Source organism: Phodopus roborovskii, unplaced genomic scaffold, assembly GCF_943737965.1.
Source record: "Phodopus roborovskii unplaced genomic scaffold, PHOROB, whole genome shotgun sequence".
In the NCBI taxonomy this organism is placed as follows: Eukaryota; Metazoa; Chordata; class Mammalia; order Rodentia; family Cricetidae; genus Phodopus; species Phodopus roborovskii.
This window is the reverse complement of record NW_026125223.1, coordinates 33,669-47,351: the sequence shown is the minus strand read 5'-3', so window position 1 is coordinate 47,351 and position 13,683 is coordinate 33,669. Positions and strand designations below refer to the sequence as shown.

The window sequence follows — 13,683 nt, the reverse complement described above, 5'->3', positions numbered from 1 at the left end:
GCATTTTCCCATTGTTTGCTTTAACTGTTTTTTTCCCAGAAAGGTAGACTGTTCCCATTCTCAGGCATTATGCAGTATTGGTGAGGACTCATGAGGGACCCTTGGGGTTTTTCAGAGGTGAGAGGCAGCTTCCAACATACCAGCTTTGTCTGCACTCTTCACCACCCAGAACCAACCCTGGTCACCATGGGAGGTGATCAAAAGGGCTGAGCAGAGCCAGAAACACATCTCAGCCCCAGCTCACCCTGTGCTCGGTGGGTGGGAGGGGCTGTGGCAGGGGCTGCGTGATTCCGTGATTCCGCCTTCAGGCTTCTAAGCTCACACATCCATTGTCTCCTCTCAAATCAACCACTGGACCTTTACAATCCAACTTCTGCGGCTAGTAACATCGCAAATGCAGAGTCAGGCTTCTCAGCAAGGACTTCAGGCTTGTCAAACTCAATCACCTGAAAATCAGAGAAGAACTGAAATTTTCAGAGAAAAAAAAAGTCCACACCACACAGCCCTAACCAGGGAAGCCTTTGAGGAGGTTATGCCAGCCAGAACTTCCTGCACCTTCCCATTTTCCATGACCAGGACAAGGTCACAGTTGAGAACTGTGTTTAGGCGATGGGCGATGGTCAACACTGTGCAGCTTTTGAAGGCATCTTTTACAGTGCTCTGGACAAGAGTGTCTGTCTTGGAGTCCATGGAGGCAGTAGCTTCATCGAGCAGAATGATCTGTTAAGGAAGAAGCGCTATAAAAGCCAAAGCTGTACAAAGAGGAAAAGGCATAGCCTCAGTTCTATCCTAAAAGACTAGGAAAATGTAAACACAATAAACTAAGCACCCATCTTGAAAAGCTACAGAAAAGGCCAAAATTAAAGTCCAACCACAACCCCTCATCTTCCTCGGAGGAATGTGCTAGAGGAGCAAGATTATGTTTTCTCTCTCTTAGTTTATTCAAACACTGCCAGTAGGAAGGAACACCACACATTGCAACTAGGAAGGAAGACACACAATGAGGGCCTCCTGCAGTAAGTACACAGTGTGAACACAATATGAGCCAGCGTGGGCATGGTAACAGCACTCATACAGCTTTGCTATTGCTGCTGGAAATTACCAGGAACTTGGAGACTTGGAGCAACAAAATTTATATATTACATTTCCAGAACCTGGGAATCCTTCAATCAAGAATGGGGGCTACATCCCCTCTGCTTTTTCCAGCATCTGCAGGCCGCCTGCATTCCTCCGCCCAGGCCCTCTCCTGCCATCATGTCTGCTCCCTTTGATGTTCCTGCTTGATTCTTATAGAGACATGGGAATACACTAGACACTAGACCCACCGGATCCAAGATAATCCTCCCATCTCAAGATCTTTAATGTCCTCATAACAGCAAGGTCCCTCTGCCATGGGGGGGAGGGGGGGAAACAGGGGGTAGCATACAAGTCTGGGGTACATGACAAGAACAACATTGGAGTTCAGAGGAGCATCATTTTGCCTGCCAAAGCACTGTTCAGAATTTATAATTTGAAGGTTTAACCTCAACCTCTAAACGCCCTTGACCTTGCAAAGTTACCTAATTCCCTCCCATGTGAAGGGATCTATCTTATTATTCACACAAAGCTGAAGCCCCATAGCAACTTCACAGTGAATAGTGCCACCCACTTTAGACGTGTGAACATGTCTAAAGGACACATGGAGTGATTCACATTGGTAAACACTCTGCTAGTAGGATTTCTTTTTTTCCCCCTTAATAGTTACGTGTATATGTATGTGTCTGTGTTGGCGTATATACACACATGTACATTCACGTGTAGGCAGAGTCCTGGAGAGGGTATCAGATCTCCTGGAATGGAGTTACAGGCTGTTGTGAGCCGTGTGATGTGAGTACTGGGAATGGGACCCAGGTCCTCTGGAAGAGCAGCAAACATTCTTAACCACTCAGCCATCTCTCCAGCTCCCAGAAAACAGGATTTGTTAAATAATAATAATAATAATAATAATAATAATAATAATAATAATAATAATAACAGTAGTAATGAAACTGTCAGTAACGCTGGTTAAATCATTTGGAAAAGTACACATAACTTTTCCAAATCTTATAAACTAGCACTCTGAAGGCTCAGGTGTCCTGGGTACTATGCCGGAGGACTCAGAATTATTCAGGGACAAAGCGGGAAAGTTGAGAGCCCACTTTTCAAACTCAAGCCCCCTAGGAGAGTGGAGAGAATACATAAGCCAGACCTCCCAAGGTGAAGCCCGGGTAAGGAAGGTGCTGCTCCTAGAAATGGCTGTAATTTTCAATTTTTACCCCTCACAACTTTGTCTTAAGAGAAAGTGATCCGTTTTTAAATTACTGCATTGCTCTGTCTTTGCTGAAAGACAAGCTTGTGCCTCTGCCTCCTGGATTGAGTGGCACCGTAGGGAATATCCAAAATTTGACCAATCCATTTTCCTCGCTGCTCCCTTACTTTTGAATTACGGAGAAGTGCTCGGGCCATACAAAGCAGCTGGCGTTCCCCTACTGAGAAGTTTTCCCCATTTTCTGTGACTTCTGCCTGTAATTTCTCTGGGAGTTTCATTATCTATAAAACACAGAAAATGACACATTTATGCTGATGATCTATAAAATTGTCCCGTGTCGTCTTATTGATTGCCCCCTCCTCTTGCATTCATCAGCTTGCTTTATTTTACAATGGGAAAGAAAGTGCAAAACAGCAATCATTTCAATACTGCAAACAGGCACTAGGGAGGGCCAGGGCGAGGGAGATGTTAATAATGAAAAGACATTGTGACTCACCAAAAAGGAAAAATCACACATATACTTCTAGAGAACATTTAAGTAAATGTAAGTGGGCTTCAGGTTGTGATTTTCATGGATAAAAGAGAGATGGGACCAGAGAGTTTTCCAGAAGGTTGAGACAAAGTCTGTGTATCCATCACACAACTAGCTGAAGTGGCTTTGGGGGGATGCTTGCCTTGGCATCCTGGGGCTACTAACCTCAGCTGGGGCTGCAGCTCCTAACAGGACTCAAATCAGCCACACTTGCAATCCTAGAACAAGCTACACTCATTCATCATTCAGTTCTGATAAAGCAAATGAGGCCGCAGACCAAATAATACGGCCCTCCTTCGCTCTGGACCCAGATGGACCTGGGTTCAAGTCTCCATCATGTTCCTCATTGGCATGGGCAAGTTACTTTAATAGATAGCACCAGCCTCTGAGGGCTATGCAGAGGACCAAGAGAGATGATGCACATAGAGCTGGTGCCTAGATCAACTAGAGAGCTAACAAATTGTACTGTGGTTGTTTTAATAATCAGGAGCAGGTAAGCATTGAATTTCACTGACCTATGTCACTCCTGCAAATAAACCTGGCCATGGGGACAGGTATCTGGGGCAGAGGTGTTTGGAAGGAACTCATGCTGGACAGCCCTGGATACCTACTGTGTCTCTCATGAATGTTCTCTCCAAAACATGCCAGAGCATCTCATCAGTATGACTCCCCAAGGGGTCCAAGTTGTACCTGTGATGAAGCAAAGAGAAGCAAGCTGGACTTTCAAGGATGAGACAGTGGTGAGCACGGTGAAGATGAGAAGATGGGGAGGAAATGTGATGTCAGGAAGGCCCTCGGGTAGCCTCTAGAGCTATAAAAGATAAGGATGCATTCTCTTCCCCATAGCGTCTTGAGGGACAACAATATGTATGAAGGTAGCAGCCTGCTTAGCCCAGGCCACAAGACCAAGGACCCACAACTCTCTGTGATGGAGCAGAAAGAGACCTTAGAGATGGGCAGGAATGGGAAACACCACCAGGAGGCAGACCACGCTCAACCACACCAAGGTCCACAGATCAAGATACAACAAAGCATGTTAGACCTTATACAAGTTCTGGGCCAAGAAGGGGGGGGTGGGGAAGCTTGCCTCAGCATCCCTGAAGATTCGGGGCCCACCCATGAATGCAAATCGAGTGTTTTGAGGTGCATATTGTATCACTAATATGATCAGCTTTAAGTAGATAGAATCTCCCTATTTCTTCAAATTCCTAGTGGGAGAACTTTTCCCTTTCCCTGGACCAGCTGAGATACTAGGTCCCCTTGATCTTTGACATAAGATCTTGTCTGTGTAAGTCACATCTTCACCTTGTACTTGGTCAGTTTTTTTTATTCTGTAGCAGTAATAACTAATGTACTTGCCAAAAGCCTGCTACACACACAGGCCAGGGAGTGTACTCGGGGGCACTTTTGAGAGTGGCCATTGCTAACCCTGGTGTAATGCCAGAACACAGGCATAACATAGGGCTGTTTGGGCCAACTGTGATATCTGCTCAATCTATGCATGATAGAATCACTAATAGTAGTATTGCTAATGTTATTACAACTATTAATATCACTAATAATAATATGTTGATGTTAATAACATGATGATATAATATTGTAATAATAGAGTTTCTGAAATTTTAACAAGACTCAGGACACTGTTCCTTGGCTCCTTCTAAAGCTTTACTACAAACCAGATACAGGCAGGGCTTCTGAGCGCCTGTGCAGGCCAGTTCCTTGAGCTAAGACTGCCAAGAACAGCATGGCCTGGCAATTTCTCAGCTACTGGTTGGCTCAGTTCACCATCTCCAAACAGGAATGCACGATGATCGAAAACAGCTACCTTACTGTACCTACAAACAGGACAGGATCTTGGGGGATCATGGTCAGCTTGGTTCGGAGGTCCTCCAAACCCACAGTGCAGATGTCCACCTCATCGATGAAAATGGTACCAGAGGCTGGCTCCACCAGACGAAACAGGGCCATGCCCAGTGACGATTTTCCTGGGGACAATTAAGAGCAGGGACAACAAATCCAACAGCAGTTTTCATTTCCATCATGTCCAAGCATTTAATTAAGGGAATTTCCAATGTAATGAGACTGGCTCCATGTGGATGACTTTGCAGGCAGACATCCCTCACTCTGGGGGACCAGGCTGCCCTAACACCATTAACCTGCCAATCCCTGCAGAGGCCTTCAGCACATAACTCATCTTCTGGGACTCATTTCTCCAGAATTATTCGCATTTAATTAATTCAAAAACTATGTATTTGCTCCCAACTCTCCACACCCAATCAACCTGAAACCCTAATTTATAGTAAAGAGATTTGAGGGAGAAATAACGATGAATCCAGAACTCATGTGTATCTCTCTGATGTGGCTTAACCAGCTCATCCAGTGCAAATTCAAACAAACATCCCCCAAAAATAAATGCAGAGTTTGTTCTCACCAGAACCTGTTCTTCCCACAATCCCAACTGTCTGCCCACTTTGGATGTTCAAGTTCAGCCCATCGAGAACGAGAGGGGTGTTGTCTCTGTATCTCATGTGATAGTCCTTGAAAGTTATCTCCCCACGGCTTGGCCAGTCTTTGGGACAGGTCCCCACTTTGAAGAGGTGAGTGTGTTCAGGAACACAGGTCTGAAAAGTAGAACAGCCATTGACCAACTCGACCGCCACTGGTTTCCACTGACTTAGCTCACCCATCCCACAGCTGTCAATGCTGGGGTGCCTGTGGTGGTGAATGAGATCCATAACCCTGTACTCAAGGAACTTACATTCTGCCCAGTGTGGAGCTGCATGCCTGTAATTATAGCATTTGGGAAGCTGATGCAGGAGGATTGAGAGTTCCTCAACAGCATGGGCTGTTGATACTCCATTAAAAAAAAAAAAAGCAGGCAATGTTTCAGTGGGGTACATTAGGTTAAAAAAAGAAAAAGAAAAGAAAAAAGTATCGCAAGCAAATACAGAAAGTGACTTATTCAGCAGGTAGCAGCAAGCAGAATAAAATTATGTGAAGGTTGAAGAGGGCATCTCTGAGGATGTGACACTAGAATGGGTTTCTGTCCAGGACCTTCCAGACAAGGAGGACAGGTATGCAAATGTCTGGCACCCAGAAGAACCTTGAGTAACTCCAGGAATGAAAAGAAAAGTCCCATAGGGCTGGAGCTTAGTGCAGGAACGATGGGTGGCTTAGGAGGATAGGCAGGAGACAGCTCACACTGAGCCATGCGGCCTGGGTTAGTGTCAGCATGATGACCTTGAAGCTGTGGGACAAATCCAGGGCGAACCTTGAGACTTGCAGAATCAATCTAATTTCAGTGTCTACAAAAGTCATCACGGTGCTAGGAATAGGAAGAGGGCAGAGTGAGGAGGGTCAAGCTCAAGGGTCTGCAGAGCTCAGCAGAAAAACACCTGAACTTTTCTTCATATGCACCCCAAACCTCACAACTGAATGAACACAAAGCTGGTTCCATCTCACATTAGGACATCCCTCCCACTGCTGAGGAGTCCCCCCTGTGTTCCATCAGGGTGACTGGCCAGCCCAATAAATGACCCCAATTAGCTGAGAAAACATTTGCCTTCTTTGAGGGTATTTTAAACCCTTAGAAGATTTGGGATTAAAAAGGTATTTAAAGAGAACCAATACTGCACTAGCAATGTTTTTAGTTTAAGGAATCTGTTTATTTTATGCTCAAAATATTTGCAGTATTTACAGAATTTGGTGGTTAGTTTAAATGTGATTTTAAGTCTAAAGCTTTCTGCTTACGTATGGAACTGTCACAAGAATACCAAGCCCACTACATTCACAAGCTCAATTAGACACGCACACACCCACGAAGGATTGTGTGTTAAGGCAGTTCATGGGGGCATTTTAAACAGGAAAGTGAATATGCTGAATTTTAAAATGTTTATGAGTGTTGAGTAAAGCTTCTAAATGGGGCCAAACACTATCCAAAAGCCCACAAACGTGACTGCTGGGTTTGTGTAGACGTCCTTTCCCAGAGCAGCTGCTTTCCTACATTGCACAGAAAAGCTTTCAAAGAAGAGGTGAACTCATCTTCTTTTGCTATTTATAACTTTAATCAAATATTAATTTTCAGAAACCTTAGCGAGGCACTGAATTTTGGAATGGATTGTGAATACAGGCTTTAACAGGACAAGACAGATTCCAGTTATTAAATGGATCCCATTCACATACTAAAAAAGAGGAAAGAGCAGAACTGGGGAGAGATGGCTCTGAGGTTAAAATGCGATTGCTCTTCCAGAGGACCAGAGTTTGATTCCCAGCACCCACACTGGGTGGCTTACAACCATCTAAAACTATAGCTCCCAACACATCTGGCTTCCATGGACGGACTCTCTCTCTCTCCTCTCTCTCCTCTCTCTCTCTCTCTGTCACACATACACACACACACACACACACACACACACACACACACACACACACACTTAAAATTTATATAAATCATTAAAGAAAAATCAAAACACGCCCGATGGGAAGAGCCTGCTGCTTCCCGCTATTCACGCGTTCCTTACCGAAATGTACTCCCTCAGCAGCTCCACAGATGTGAACTTGGCTTGGGTCTCAGTTCCTGTTCGCACACATACTTGAAGCAGTCCACTGAGCTGTTGGGAAGAACCAGGTGGCTACTGAAGGTCCCCAGTAAACCAGCTGTTTTACCCTTTTTTTTTTTTTTTTTAAGTCTGCCTCTTCAAATTACTACTTTGGCTCGAGCAACACATATAAGAGGCTTGCAGTTGTCCCAGCCAGGAACACAGAAGGCCACATTTTCTGTTGGGATGTTTTGCATTTAAACACTTCCTTTGTATTTAAAAACAAATGGTATTTACATTTTCTCCCTCATTCCAGATGGTGAGAATCATCCCACCACCTTGATCCCTCTTGTGAGCCAGTCCCCACCGCCTGGGGAGGAGGACTCAGCCCCAGAGCCAAACTGCTAGGGGTTGGCTCCTTGCTGCCACCTGGTGGGGCCCTGCATCCCGCTCCCACTCCTTAACCCCCCACATCGGGGACAGAAAAGCCACCCTTACACACCCGCTCCAGGATCCAGACTGGGAGAGATAGTTTGCCAAGGGGACCCGCTTTAGGCCAGGATCCCCCAGAATCTAACTCCAAGATCTGAGTCCAAGCAGTAACTTGAGCAGGTTGGGCTATGCCTTCTCCCCCACTGCATCCTTCCAAGTCCAAGACTCTAGAAGCCAAGAATGTTATCCTGTTTGGAAAAGGACCTCTGCAGCTATGACTAAACACCCTGAGTGCCTGGTTGGATCCTAATTTAAATTTTAAAAAATGGGAAAGATCCAGAAGAGGAGGGGAAAGGAAGACAGAAAAGACGCAGAAGTTAAATTAAAGGAGTGCTATTCCAAGCCAGGAAATGCCACCAACCTCTGGGAGCACAACAAAAATGTAATAGTTCCCCGGAGCCTAAAGAGAAAAGCGGCCTTGACGGTGGACGCTGTAGACTCTGGACCTCCGACACGGTGAGAAAATAAATTCCTCTTGTTTAAGCCGCCAAGCTCTTGGGGATTTGTTCCAGTAGCTAAGCAAATGACTACAGACTGTTAGTCCAAAAGGTAAGAGAACACACAGGAGAAACTGGAAGGGGCTATTGTAGCATGCTCCTGAGACTTTAGCACTGGAAGCCTCTGAGACCCATCCTGCCTGGGACTTCTGAGAGACTGCTCAAATGCACCACGACAAGCCAAGGACACTGGGATCTTCACACTTGTCCCTCGTCGGTGTGGCGTCTTAGGGAGTGGGATCTTTGGTACTCTTTGGCACCACCCCTTGCTGACACCCAAATCTACAGAAGCTCAAGACTTGAGTATGATGTTGTATTTGCAGGGAGTCTAAGAAAGCACTGGTAAGCAACCTGGCTTTCATAGGAAGGGGGCAGTGCAGTCAGAACCCACAGGGGATGGGAGAAGGGGGGCAGGGAGAGGTGGGCTAAGAGGTTAACAGGTGAGGAGGCCCCTCCATGACCTCAGAGAGCTTTTCTCTGCAGGCCCTTGCCACCTTCCCAGCTTAACACAGACCCAGGGCTTCCCATTTCTCTTGGGCTTTAACCTGAGTGATTTTGTCCCCATCCCCTCCCTTGGGGCAAAACCTCATTTGAGCTGTGTGCCTGAACCCAAGGCCTGGTGGGCTGCATGTGCCCAGATGGCCAACTGCAAAACTACAGCAACCAGCATATAGCCCTGCCTCATGCCAGCTTCTCAGAGAGAGAGTGCACATTGCTCCTGAGAAGGGCACAGATATGTTCTGCTACATATGACAGTATCAGCTCCTATATGCCTGGCAGCCCACCCAGGTCTAGAATCCCCATATGGGCACAGTGCAGACCCAAGTAAGCACAAGTCCTCCATTGCACTACACATAGTGCACTCACTTAGCACTCACCACCTGCCCTATGCTCTGCTGCACTGGGTTTGTGTCTCTCTAGGGAGTTCCTTCCATTCTCAACACTTGGATTCCGTGTTCTCCAGACAGGACCGGTGTCAGGAAGGCCCGCTGGAGAGCAGGCACTAGCACGCCTCAGTACACACAAATTCTGCGTTACCCAAGCAAGATTCATTTTCCCACCTCAGAGCACTGAAGTTGTCTCTGTTAGGCCCCAAAGAAACTCCAGTTCCCCAAGCTCCAAAAGCCAGTCCAAAATATGCAGAAATGAGCTCAACCTGGATTATAGGAGGATTTCTGGCAGTTACATAAAAGCCAGAATTCCTCAGGAACTTGTGAAGAAGCTGGCTCCCACCTACCAGAAGGAGTCCTTTCCCTTACCTCTGGCAGAAGGGACACATGGCTACCTGTGGTGTCCATTCGCATATCAAAGCCCACGCTGCCACCCAGGCCCTCTCAGTACAGCTTGTGCCTGATGCCCACAGTTCAAAGTCTGTCCTGCATTCTAGTCCTTGTCACCCTCTCTCCTTAACTTCCCCCAGCTCCTGTCATCTCACATACCTACAATACAGACGCCTTCCTCTTAACCATACAATGGAGGGGTCAGGTCATCAGTGCATACACTCTCTCTAGCTTCCATCCCAACATACTAGTAAAACGACACCAGAGATGTCTTCAGAAAGAACACCTTCCACATCCAGAGGATGGGAGGCATCCCAATGCATGAGAGTCACACATTGCTGGCAGAGGACATCGGATGAGCACCTCTGCTAAAATGAAAAGCAAAGGTGTTTCTGGAGTTTAAAGCAGAGCCCCAGGGACTCAAGGTGTGAGAAGGGGGCCACAAAGAGGCAGGCTGATTGGTGGTCTCTCTAGGGGCAGCTGCCCTGGCGAACCCATCTATGCACACTTGCAACCTTTCCTAGAGACAGTGAGTTGACGACCTGGGAGTATATGGGGCATGGGGCTCTACAAATATTACTCTAGGGGAGAAACAAAACAAAACACTTCAGTTATAGTGTTTAGTGCCTACAGGCCCGCTCCTTGGCTACTTTGGGAAAGGGAAGCAAATGTATAAAAAATATTTTTAAAAAATGAACACTCCCACTCCAGCCCCTGTAGAGTTAGAAACTATCCCAGGAGGGGAACCACAGAGCCATGCTGAAAAGCCAAATTGTTCTCCCATCCTTAAAAACAAATGACTGCAGAGAGAGATAAACAAACCAAGGGCAGCCAAGAGCAAGAACTGCATAAACAAGTAGAAAAACTGACCCTGGAGAAAACAGGTATAATTAAAGAAGACGGGAAAGTTGTGTGTGTGTGTGGGTGGGTGGGTGGGTGGGGAGTTAGTATTAGTATCCCTAGAAGAAGTAAAAGACATATTCCAGTCATTTAAAGACTGAGAGAATGACAGCACATGGACATTGGATGCATGGATACATGGTTGCCACAATGAAAATTCAAAAGCATGGCTGGATCACAAAGCTGAGGGAAATTCCCAGGAAACGAAACAGGAGGAAATTGTCCAGATGAGGAGGCAAAGGCAGAAGACTGGGGCCAGAGATGGCTCAGAGGTTAAAAGCACTGGCTGCTCTTCCAGAGGACCTGGGTTTAATTCCCAGTATTCACATGTTGGCTCACAACCATCTGTAACTCTAATTCCGGGGATCCAATGCCCTCTCCTAAACAAGGAAGGGGGAACGTTTTCTGAGTGGAGAAGAGATTTGATTTTCATCTGAATGGACCCAGAGCATTGTGGAACAGGGAGGAATGTGGCAGAGCACGCTTATAATCCCAGCACCGGGAGCCTGAGGCAGGAAGCTCTCAAACTTGCCTCAAAACTAAGACAAACAAATAAATAAACACACTAGTGAACAGAGTCTGTTTTAAAACTCCAACATCCAGAAAATCTGTTCTGATATGCATGGACTCAATGGAGAAGGTTCCAGACAAGACCTGAAAAGCACACTCCCAGGCACAAGGTTCAAGGACCAACCAACCTTAGATTAAATCATGCAGCACAGATATCAGCCTCTCTGGGTCTCATTTATCTGAAAGTGAGACTCACAGGAACATCCCAGGGTTACTAAGAGCAGTGGAGGAAGTCATTTACAGTGGCCCATGCAGGACAGGGAGTGCTGTGTGCTCTCCTCTTGCATTATTATTAAAGGAAAACGGCCCTCAAGCAGCCAAGAGCCTGTTCCTAATCATTTGCCAGAAACTGTACTTGCTTCTAGACCCACTGTGAAGCAGCTGTGTGATTTGAGATGGAATGTGACTCCCCACCTTGGCCCAAATCAATCACTCTGCTCCTACCAAACACTAATTAGTAGTTGGATGCCTAAATCCATCCAGTAAGAATAAAGTCTGGACTTTTGTTGACTAGCAATGGTGGGAAATGGTCCCCACTGTTTCCTCTTCCTATAGATCTCAGAGACCATTTGTCACCCCCTGTACAACTATGAGGGAGGCATCACAGAAAGGGACAAAACCAGGAGCCAAGATCCAACTGTGCCTGAAGCCCACAAAACTGCCCCAAATATCAATGATGAGTATGGCTAAGCTCCATTTTTGAACCTTTTTTTTTTTTTTTTGAGTTTTCTGCTGCATCCATCTAAAAGTATCCCCTTCTAATACTCCATAGGCCAAGTTCCACCGTGCACCAGCTGTTACCTGGATGATGTAAGACAATGACAAGCCCTTGGATGAAGCACTGATTGAAGAAAAGCTCAGGGTCACCAACAAGGCCACAACGAAGGTGACGATGTTCATGAGGATATCCATTCTGAGAGCAAACCACCTGAGAGCACAGTTGAAGTACAGGAGGTGGCTGGAGTTCTCATCGTTTAGTGTCTTAAACCTAAAGTTGAAAAATCAGAGGAAATAGGTGCTCAGGTCCTGCTGGCACTGATGGGAGCCAAGACCGGGCATTGTGAACGCCTTCTTGCAAGGTGACTGTTACAAAAAATGAGATATATCCATGTTCCTGCTGCACCATAGGCATCTTTCATTTGAACACATTCTGAGAAATTTCATGTCGCAGTCGACAAGGGTGCTTAGTGGGCTCTTTCTGCCTCTCCCAGAGCTAGCAAATTAGAGCCCACAGCCCAAACCAAAACTGTTGAAAACCTCATGCTGTAGCTTCACAATACCCACAGGCCTCGAGAAATCCATAAATGGCTCCTTAGGTCTTAAAGACAGGGGTAGCCAATGGTGGTAGTGATAGAGTAGGAAGGGAGGGCATTTGCCTGCTACGCTATCCCAGCCCTCACCAAGAGCCTGGTATAATGGCACACACCTGTGACCCCAGCACTTGATAGGATAAGGTAGAAGAGTCAGAAGTCTGAGGCCAGCCTGGGCTACAAGGCAAGATCCCATCTCAAAGTCAGTCAACCAACCAAATCACTGCTTAAAAGACTGACAGGACAGGAGGTGTCCCTTCAAGGACAGGAACTGATGTCCTGTGCCCATGTTGCATGCCCATTGGGTCCCAAGGCTTTGGACGGAGCAGAATGACAGAAAGATGGCATAGCCAGGAGACCCAAGACAAGGCCCACCCCTGGACGCAGTCGTTCCCACTCATCCCCCTGACATGAGCACAGGGCATCTTGACAGTCCCTGAAGTTTAGAGCTGAAGGTACAGAGCAAAAGTGACATTCAAGCTGCCTCTGTAACAGCAGGCAGAGGAGGCCACATCTAAGGAATGCAGTGGGGTGCTGCCAGGCACAGTGCAAACAGCTATGTCAGGCAGAGCTGTGTGTGGTTGGGTTGTATTGGAGCCTTCACTCTGCCATACTGCATCTGCATAGGAAACTGGGTCAGTAGGAAGGAGAGACTAGATGGGGTGTGAGTAGTCATGCAGGGATGCTCCCTCCTGGTCCTTTCCCCTAGCTCCCCCTATGGGAGCTTCAGAGAACCCAGCTCAGAGAGCTACCTCACCTGTCTCTTATCCTTAACACTCACTAGTTTACACACACACACACACACACACACACACACTCATACACACACACAGGCAGGCACACACATGTGCACACATGTGCACACAGAGCACAGCCTACTGTACCAAGCCTCTAGGCAGAAAAATCTGTATCAGAGACTGAAATTTTAGGCTAGCTAGGTGAGACAGACATCCCATTCCTTGGCACACTAAAGGGACCTTGACCCATTGGGAAGGGCTTTGTTTTGTATTGTTTTGCCTTTCTTTTGAACAATTGGTGGGAACTGTGGGAAGAAAAGGAAAATCCTTCAAGGCTGAACTCCTAAAAGACACAACTCTTCCACTCACCATCATATCTCCTAGTCTGTCTCCACTCTAGTTAGTCATTGTTGGTTTGCATGTTTCTGTTTTGACGAGGGCTTGGTGAAAACACTTTCCCAAACACCACAATCTTTCTGCTTGTCTGGTGGCAAGTACAATATATGTCAGAAGTCAGAGCTCTCCCAAAAGCAAGAGGGG

The 13,683-nt window shown here is 46.5% G+C and overlaps 1 protein-coding gene across 1 annotated transcript in view; it reads right to left on the bottom strand.

Annotated features, from left to right (window-relative positions):
* Positions 1-298: 298 nt before the first annotated feature.
* LOC127227076 (ATP-binding cassette sub-family C member 12-like) overlaps positions 299-13,683 on the bottom strand; it is a gene marked incomplete at its 5' end in the record, with an annotated part of 43,332 nt that continues 29,947 nt past the window's right edge. The window contains 8 exon segments of the mRNA XM_051191333.1: positions 299-446; positions 556-720; positions 2,455-2,568; positions 3,431-3,509; positions 4,645-4,804; positions 5,251-5,440; positions 7,340-7,429; positions 11,898-12,084. Coding sequence (XP_051047290.1) covers positions 360-446; positions 556-720; positions 2,455-2,568; positions 3,431-3,509; positions 4,645-4,804; positions 5,251-5,440; positions 7,340-7,429; positions 11,898-12,084 — 1,072 coding nt within the window.